The 9,962-nt window shown below is 36.5% G+C and overlaps 2 protein-coding genes across 2 annotated transcripts in view; both read right to left on the reverse strand.

The window, feature by feature from the left end:
• Nucleotides 1–4,707, reverse strand: part of LOC108965351 (ATP-dependent RNA helicase vasa) — a gene marked incomplete at its 5' end in the record, with an annotated part of 6,489 nt that extends 1,782 nt beyond the window's left edge. The window contains 5 exons of the mRNA XM_018927701.1: nt 1,712–1,998; nt 2,065–2,278; nt 2,349–2,912; nt 4,141–4,326; nt 4,396–4,707. Coding sequence (XP_018783246.1) covers nt 1,712–1,998; nt 2,065–2,278; nt 2,349–2,912; nt 4,141–4,326; nt 4,396–4,707 — 1,563 coding nt within the window. The remainder of the gene's footprint in view (nt 1–1,711; nt 1,999–2,064; nt 2,279–2,348; nt 2,913–4,140; nt 4,327–4,395) is intronic.
• Nucleotides 4,708–5,439: 732 nt separating this feature from the next.
• LOC108965353 lies at nt 5,440–9,092 on the reverse strand (the record flags this gene model as incomplete). The annotated part of the gene is given in 2 exon segments (XM_018927702.1): nt 5,440–7,655; nt 8,105–9,092. Coding segments are annotated over 2 exon segments (2,190 nt in total). The 3' UTR covers nt 5,440–6,400.
• Between the last annotated feature and the right edge of the window lie 870 nt (nt 9,093–9,962).

The following is a 9,962-nucleotide window of genomic DNA, read 5'->3' on the forward strand; positions in this document are numbered from 1 at the left end:
CGATTTATCAATAAAATTCAACTTTTATGAATTTGTACACCATAACGTTTATGTGGCTTAATTGTGTGAGCACAAGTGTACATATATTATATAAATATCTATAATGACAAAATAAATGAGTTTTTTTTAAATAATTTTAGTGAAATGAAATATGCAAACATGGAGCAAAATAAAGAGAAATACATGCATCTCAAGTTTATGGACCCGATACAGTTTCCATTTYCACCGCACAACGATGGTTTCAACGTTGTCGTTCTGGTGTAGAGGTGGTGGAAGATGCGCCACGCTCCGGAAGGCCTGTCGTCGAAAATTGCGATAAAATCGCTGAATTGGTCGAAAGTGACCGGCATAGTAGCAGCCGTAGCATCGGTCAAGAGATGGGCATGAGTCTTAAAAAAAAATTTATGAACAATTGAAAATTCAATAAAAATACCCCAAGACCTTTTTGACAACCTAATATATTAATTTTGTAACTAGAACTGTGTATGCTGCACAATTCGGCAGAACTTGAAACAAACACTTTTGCCATTCTTAGTGAGTTGTTTAAAAAACATGCGTTCTGAACGCATCAACTGAATCTTTTCACGTTCCGAAAAACGATGACCTTTTAATTTATTTCTTTCGCACGGGAATAAAAAGACGAGARATTGCGAGAGTTCGCAATGCCATAGTAAAGAGTGATTCATGTTTGACGGTGAGTTTTCCCCATTCCTTAAAAGACAACTAATAATAATAGTTGAGTCTAATAGTTGAGTATCATTCAAAATCTACCGTTTTGAGTAATTTAATGGCTCAGTTGAGTCATCTCCAGATTTTTATTACCAAAAAAGCAGAGAACCATTTGTTTTGTGCGCGAATAACTTTTGTTATTTAACTCATCTAGAAACACGCATGAAGCCAAGTAATGTAACTTTTGGGTTCATACACGTTAATCCACGATTAACCACTTATTAAGATGTCATAAACGTGTTTCGAAGTTYCACTATTGTACTTTTTTTTACATTTTCCAGCAATCGATCACATCACACGAGCAATCGCTGCCAGCGCGATTTCCAAGAATTGAAGGCGGCACAGAAGGCATTTTCACTTCCAATGAAAAAATTCGAATATATTTTAACAAATATAATAAAAGTAAGTTAAGTATTTAAGATGTGAGTAGGATTAAATTAAAAAAAAAAAATTATAATGGGCATGACAAGCAAGCATAAATTCCAAATCCACCCATTTAACCATGTCTTCATGTCCATGAGCAACTCCCCGAGAATTTTCAGACTGTTATTTGCAATAATTCAGTGCGCAGAGATAAAACTCCAGCGTAACTATCGGAATGCTGTGATCAGCGAGAGTCAAGCAGTACTCAAAACGATCTCGTCATATAGACATTGCTGGTAATGAAAAGGCGGATGAACTTCCCCGATCTGCAGTGGCTATCACCGCAGGCATAAGAACTACCTATATAATAATACCATAGTCGATTGTGTCGATTCAAGGGGCTGGATCGCGAAGCAATCTGTAAAGACAGAAATAAAGCCCCGGGAGTCCAAACAGGGAGCACAGACAACGATTTTTGAATTTATAAAGGAGCAGGGCCTATGTAAGCCCTTGTGGTAGAAGAGAGAACACAAAGGACCATTGGTGACAGTTCATATCTCCATCACTACTCATTTGATATTAATATTTCTTAAAATTAGTGTATGTAGATTAAACATACCTGCTGCACATTTTTTCGAACGTCGCGACCGCCGAATTTGCTTTGTGTATTGCTAAATCCACCACCGYCCACACCCGAGCATGATCGAAGAAATTGGGGCACCTCTTGTGAGGCGCCTTCCAGTATTTTCACCAAATCGCTTGCTATGGCCGAGTCCTGTTCTGGATCAAAGAAGCTGGTTGCTCGTCCGTTATTACCGACGCGACCTGTGCGCCCGATACGATGGACATATTCATCGACGGAATTCGGAAGATCGTAGTTGATGACATGTTTAACATTTTTTATATCTAACACAAAAAATGCAACTTGTAAAGCCGAAAACAAAATCGGATAATCAAAGCTTGCGTACTTACCGAGACCACGAGCGGCGACTGAAGTCGCTATTAGGACCTTCATTTTCCCGGACTTGAAGTCAGCTAAAGCCATTTCTCGTTGACGCTGCAATCTGTCGCCATGAATTGAAGTCGTAGGAAACTCAGTTTCCGAGAGTAAAGAAGCTAGAAAATCTGCACCGCGCTTTGTCTCAACAAAGACAATGGTTCCATCGCTGCTTTCACTAAGTAATTCCTAAACAAATGAATAATCGTAGCTCATTTTACAAAATGTCTGTACAAATATAAACAGTAATACAATTTACCATTAGTTTGGAACGTTTTTGAAATTTTTTAACTTCAAAAATCTCTTGTGTAACATCAGAGCATGCACCACCTACCACACCAATGGTGATGAATATATAGTTTGATAAATAAGCACCAGCTAAACGTTGTATTTCCTCAGGGAATGTTGCAGAAAACATTAAATTCTGACGTTCATCCATGCGGCGCATTGTCGGATGATTCATAAGGGTATTAACATTGTCTTTAAAACCCATATCCATCATGCGATCGGCTTCGTCCAGCACAACGTAACGGGTCTCTTCAAATGTAATAAAGCCCTTTTCGACAAAGTCYAACAAACGACCAGGAGTGCATATCAAGATATGGCAGCCTTTGGCAATGTTTTCGCCTTGATATTTGCTTGAGGTGCCACCATAGACTATGCTGATTTTCAAATAAGAACCTAAAGCAAACTTTCGAGCTTCGGAAAAAATCTGGATCGCCAATTCGCGGGTTGGAGAAACAATAACCGCCTGCGGTTTTCCAATTGACAAATCACAACTTTCTCCTAAGATACCATTAATGATAGGAAGCAAAAATGCAGCCTGTGATTAGAAATAAAAAAAAATATATGTGAAACCCAATAACAGTAAATATATTGGAGGTATGCAGTCTTGAAGAGTGCTATTTCTGCACACTTTAAAAACAAATTATTCAAATCAGTTTTTAGTTTTATCGAATAAGTGTATGACAATAATCGTTAACGAGTGTGTGTCTTGACTTCCACAACTTATAACAGTAMATTGGTACCGTTCCATGCTAAATAGTACCATAAATTTTTTTAAAAGTGATCTTAATTTTCTAAAAAATCAGCAAAGCTTCTAAACTTAACAACATGCATGCTGGAAGAGCTATCATCAGTAAAAGCACGGCTAATCCCTTTAAATATCCCGATATATAATGGCTGAAATAAATAAGAAATTTGGGTTCAGCATATCTAGTGGACGAAAGAACCGAAAAAAAAACCATTGCTATCCAAAAGAAACACAAGAACACGGCCGAACTTTGGTAATTAATATTTAATTTGGACAATGATCCAAGATACTCAAATAATAAGACAGAACAAAGTATTAACGTTGTGAGTGCTGAAAAGCTATAACACTTACAGGGTTTGTCCGGAAAGTAATAGGAATGATTTTCTTCCRACTGGATTCAGTAGTCCTAGCTAACGAGCAAGCAGTTTCTGTGAGTGCTACAAGCCGAAAATGCAGCTTTCGTTATAGAGAGCAGACGTTAAATTTACCAAAATCTGCGGTTCATGACATTGTGACGGAGCACTTGAACATGATTTACGCGAAGATGGTCCCAAAAAAACTCAATGACGACCAGAAATCGCGACGAGTGGGAGTGTGTCGAGAAAATTTGAACATGTGTGAAAGTGACCCCAATTTTTTAATAACGTAATCACTGGTGAAGAGTTATGTAAATCTCGTTGGCAGCGCTCCAACGACACAGAAGCCTATTTTGAAAATATTTAAAGAATTKTAACGATTGGTTCAATACTTTCCTGACAAACCCTAAAACAAATCTAATAAATTTTCTTAATTTCCGCAGAATCGGAAATGTCCAGGACCATACTACGCAATCGGAAGCTCAATCACTATTTTAAAAATAACTATTGAAAAAATTATTTTAATTGTTCGTACATAACTTCYCCAATTCTTAGTTTTTTCTATTTTAACAAAAAAAACATCGTTTTACTACATGCTCAAGGAGTACTATTTCTCTGACCATGACTACATATGCCAATTGTACAATTAAATTTACACTCACCGTTTTTCCCGATCCTGTTTGGGCACATGCCATTAAATCTCGACCATCCATTATTACAGGTATAGCGGTTTTCTGAATAGGCGTTGGCACAGTATAACCCGACTTTAGCACGTTATTCATGATTATGTCTCGCAAGCCTGCATTTTCAAACGTCAGTAAAGGTGGTGGAGCGTTTTCGCCCGAAACCTAAGCAGAGAAGAAATCGTTCAAATATCATACAAGTATATTTAGTACTCAAACAAATTAGTTGCTTACCCTAACAGGAATGTTGTCATATTTGGAGAAATTTATTCCCGATGAAATTCCACTATTAAATATTTCATCTTCATTGTCGGTGGGTTCCGGAGGTATGTAGAACTCTCGTTGTTTCTGCTCGCCTTCATTCTCTCCCTTATTATTATTGTTGAGACCAGTATCGTTGTAATCTCTATTGCCATTGAAACCATTACGATCGCCACCAAAACCATTTCGTCCACGGCCGCCCCGTCCACCGAAACCACGACCGCCGCGACCACCACGAAAACCGCCACCAACACGATTTCCATTTTCTTTAAACACGAGTGTTAGGTATTTTTAAATATAAAATAAAACTAATGTCATAAGGACCATTAATAAAAAAAAAAATCGTTTCTAAAAAGCTTGTTGGCTTTAAATATATGAATTATCGAACTAAAACTTTGCTTCGAAGTTGGAAAAACTAGCATTGAAATTCAGAAATTATATTATCAGACGTACAAAAAGAAAACCAACGTTTTCACATAGGTGGAGCCAGCAAAGCAAATTGATTGAKTCAACAGTGCCAAGGGTCATTTGCGGAAAGTATTGCTTTTGCTTTTCATTCGAAAAAAAATGYGCARGCTCGTCAAAGGATTGTAKWAACTAGAAGGACCGTGTCGAGAATAGTTCACATATGGCGAATATGACGTGGAAGGCAAGTAACGTGCGCGCCCGTAAAAAGTTTGATCGGTKCGGCTTAGAGGACTATGAACTCTTGCAACCAGTCGAAACCATTACAGGAGTCCTCTATCGAACACAACTAATAGGTTTGAGTCGAGCATTGAAGGAAAAATGTCTGCAAAACTCGACAAGACAAGGCTCGGCTACATGTTGCCGCATAACCYGGCCAAATAGCACTTTCGTTCTTAAAAAGAAGCCAAAAATTGGATCGCGTCAAAAGAAAAAAAATCAGAAGTAGTCACAAATATATGAAAAAATTGTGGCTAGCGATGGAAAATATTCCAAACCATATGTAATATACACATTCACTTAGTACATATATATTACCAGACTTCAACAGAGTTAAATTAAATAAATAAGGGACAAATTTAATAGTGGACGCATATTATTGAACGCACATTCAACTCTACTTTCGACAAAAAAACATGTATACTGCGATATTTCATTAGTTTTAAGTGATGAGGAGGTATATATTGTTATGAACTTACAAACCAATTAATTTAAACTTTTGATATTAATAACGACATAACAATAGCGGAAAAGGAAATTATGCTGGCAATAATACGAAGCTAGTCAACYCAAATTATCCATACAGATGCTGCTACCCATTTAATCCAACTGCAGCAGAAATACAACGACCTAAAGAGTCAACAGTTCAAAAAGTTCGGATAGACATTTTATATTCGGAAATCGCATATTGATACCAATAATGCTTTCATTTATTGMCCTAATATTGCTTGTTTAATTGTACGAACATGAGTCATCAGCGATACTACCTATCTAAGATCGATTAGGCTCATAAGAGATCAAGTTAAAGCAGTGGTGGATTCACTTAAGATAAAATATGACCTAGACCGATGATTTTAAACTACGCACGTATACGAATGGATAAAGAGATCTACAAACAATTTTTTATGTTGGTGTGAATTTGGATATTACGACGCAAATTGTCTGGCGATTTTTATCTTCTGCGTCAATGGACTCATGGTGCGTTCCCCAAAGAGGATTTTGCAGCTCGGCAGATAGAAAGACACATCAACGAAACATTCTCCTAGCCGTGATTCTATTGGAAACACAAGCACACAAGCAAACTCGTTGTTCAATATTGTCGTACACAATCAGTTGACAGGGCAGCAGTCCGGGACATAYTTGATTGTAAGTGTACATATTCAACATTGATAGACACACGCACAAGTACTGATGTTTCAATTATATTTAGGTATTTACTTCTAAGGTTGCGAATCATTCATCATTAAAAAAAAAATACTGACTAATCGTAAAAAATGCGCACAATGAGGGAAAGTTAAATTAATTCCACCCAATGCCCATGCTCCTTTATTCGTATAACCCCGGCAGATTCGAGTTCTATTAAAAAATTGAATGCAACCGCAGCAAGACTTCTGTTTTTCAATAAACGACTCTTCATCACATTAAACGACACATTGCGAATAATCTCTTGCAATAAATTAATTTTGAGCTGCAGGCGTGCTATGTCAGCTTTTAGAAGGGTCTCCACGTCGTAAGCGTAATATGCTGGCAGTAACGCAGTTGATGTATTTGTTTCACTATTTCGATTGCAAGCTTTTAACACACTCTGCCATTCAACTAGGTTATCCATGATAGTCGAAATCGACTCGATGTGCTCATATACAAATTGTTCGTAAGATGGCTGCTCTACAACTGTAAGTTGTGTTTCGTGTACATTATTCAAATTACAGATATGTGTGACGTCCGCCGTCGATTCTAGTGGCACTGGTAATTGACTGGGCAAAGGAGATAAAGCGTGAAGTATTTCAGGAATATTGGTTTGATAACTCACATCAAAATCACATGCTCGTGTCAATTTTAAATTCTGCGGGGCTCGGCGCTTACGGCATCTTTTGCGTTTTTTTGGTAAAAATCCAAATTTATTATATTGTAGATCCACTTGCCGTTCACGTAGTACTTCCAACCAATTCCGGGGTTCATTTAAAGTGTCTAACTCCTCAGGTATTTGGACAAGTAACAATGATCCTGATGGCAAACTTTTCTTATCTGTTTTTCTTTCAACAACCTTTTGGTGTTGTGATGGTTGAGTTATAGTCGTTTGTTCAACTGCTTCAAAATCTTTAGAGACCCCAATGGCAGATGTTTGCACATCTTGATTTACTATCGAGACTATACCAGCTTCTGTGCTTTGTATATTATCACCAGTGATGAGTTCGGTGCTGCCCTCATTTGCATAACTTTGAAAATGCGGTACTTCCCTCCCTTCCGAAGCTAYACCGTCTAAGGGACGTAACGGCGTTGAAGAGATATCGCTGTTACGAACAGTCCTCCTTATTAATGTTCGTCGAAATTCTTCTTCTCGTATTGATGGTAAAGTTGCAGTTCTAGAGGTTGATGGTTCTGTGCGTTGGGCCAATAAAGGGCCTGAAATAAGCTTAATTTTTTTAACACTTTTTAACTGATCCTCATCTGAGCGTGATAATATTCCTGCGGAGATTGTTGTCGGATACGGGGTGAGAAATGTAATGTCTGTCGATGATTCAGGCAAAATGTCACTCTGTTCCTGTTGACTGACGTAATTTGCAAAAATTATAAAAAAAAAAAAATGCATACATTAAATCCAAAAAAACTGAAATATACTATAGTTAAAAGCATGATACATGATTGCAATTGAAGTGAATGCAAGTTTTGCACAGCTTAAACAATAAAGGAGAAATTTAAACAACTGAAGTAAGGCATATTATCAAAGCAACTATTGTAGTAATCGTAATGGTGGCCAATTTAAAGGAARAAATTGCTCTAACTAGAATATGTCTCCATAAACTGAGTGAAAGAAGAGATAATTCTCCCGAGCACACCACATCTTTCATAAGAATAGAGCTTTGTTAAGTCAGAAAATTATTATTAGTCAAACACTATTGAAACTTTATTCACYGTAAAACCATAGCTAAAATCCATTAATCATGCTTTAGTGCATTCAATAATATTGATTTATATTTTAATTATTGTATGTTTGTACCCGCTAGTTTCTGTGCATCGTGGCAAAAAATCTGAAATCTCCTCTGGTGTATTGAATTGCTCATTCAGAATTTGCATTGATAAGCCGTCCGAATGTGATCGCACCAATTGTATTGGAGGTAAACCCGAAGTCGATGATACCGTCACATGTTGGCGAGCAATATTGATGCTTGTCGATGTCCCTGCAGCACTGCCCTCTTCTAGTTGCGAATGATCTTCAGAAAACGGTACAATTTGATGCATATCAGGCGATGCAGCGTTCGCCCATATGTCTTCCAATGGAAAGAAATTATACGTCATTTTACGCATAATATTGATGAGTGTATGGTTTTTCGGAACAATTTTTAAACAATTTCGCATCGATAAAGGTTTTCTTAATGCATATTCCCGCTCCGTTATATGTATACCCTTATTTGGAATAATGTCAAGTCCAGCACCTAGATTATTATAGTTAACGCTACAATTAGTTTTTCTACGTTTAAAAGGGATCATAGAAGTAGTCGACATTGGAGTCTCTTGATCCTGTGAGGTAGATATTACATCTTTGAATAAGTCTGGTAAATCGGATAACTTAGATTGATTTATTGTTGCTAAACCGATGTTTTTGGACAGTTGCATTTTGTAGTGTGCTTTTCTTTTTTCGTYTATCATTTCATTTGGTGTAGTGTCAACTCTAACATTTTCAATCACATTTGAATTTTCTTGATCAATATCAAATTTTTCTTGTTGCGTTTCGTGATTATCACCATTCCTTACAACCATCTCCTCTGTGGATGCATTATCTGAAGAAGTATTATTCGTAATAATTTCTGTAGACAAGCATACTTTATACGCTTCCAACAGATATTTAACTATGCAATAGAGTTCATCAATATTGTTTGTCGCTTGTATACGGCCGGGCACTTCGGGTAAGAATTCTTGAATAGTAGCTCTCATAAAGTTATTGGGCACAAAATTATGTGCTGTCGATTGGAATTCGGGCGGTTGGGCTGGAAAATATCGGTACGAATCAACGCGTTGTATAAAACGATTTAAAAAAAAAGCTTATAAGAAATAAGATAACTCAATTCTTTCTTTGTATATGCGAAAGTATCTATGTGTAGCATAAAAACTAAAAGATTGTTCGGTCAATGAAACTTAATAATTACTGAGTCGCTAAAATAATATGAAGGCAAACTTCTAACCTCATTGAATCTAAAGTGTCGAACAAAACATAACGGACTGATGACTATGAATGCTAAAAACATCTCGTATACTCCAAATCACAATTTTGGATATAAAGRAAATTAATTTTACATTAAGATAAATAATTTATTTAGTGAAATAATAAAAATTATTCACTTCGATGAAACATATTCGAGTGGTCTTAGCTTATAGCGATAGGCGACGAAAATCCCGTTTGTTATGACGATGTCCATTTCAAAATTTWAAATTTTTTATGTTTTTACAAAAAGTTACGTCGCGATTAAAATTCTACTTATTTCAATGAATCTAAAACAAATAGGAGCCATGGTTGGAAATAAATATTTCGTTTCATTAAAAAATAATWATTATTATTAAAGACCAAAAGAAGTGGTGCATCTCAAAAGGACATTTTTAACAAGTTTTACGTCACTGAATTAACATTTTCATTACAATAAAATTTAAGGAAAGCGTATCTCTGAGAACTCATTAACACGGAGAAAGACCTCAAATTACAACATGGCATGATTCAAAAAGTTAGAGAACTAAAACAGTTTCCAGATAATTCGTTTTAAGCGTGGTTCAGGAATTAAATATGCAAGTTTGATGCCGTACTGAAGAGCGTGTGCGGGTGAGGTAAAAAGTTATAGAGCAGCCAAAAAGGTGTTTATATAAAA

Source organism: Bactrocera latifrons, unplaced genomic scaffold, assembly GCF_001853355.1.
Source record: "Bactrocera latifrons isolate USDA-ARS-PBARC rearing strain unplaced genomic scaffold, ASM185335v1 scaffold_1397, whole genome shotgun sequence".
Classification (NCBI taxonomy): Eukaryota; Metazoa; Arthropoda; class Insecta; order Diptera; family Tephritidae; genus Bactrocera; species Bactrocera latifrons.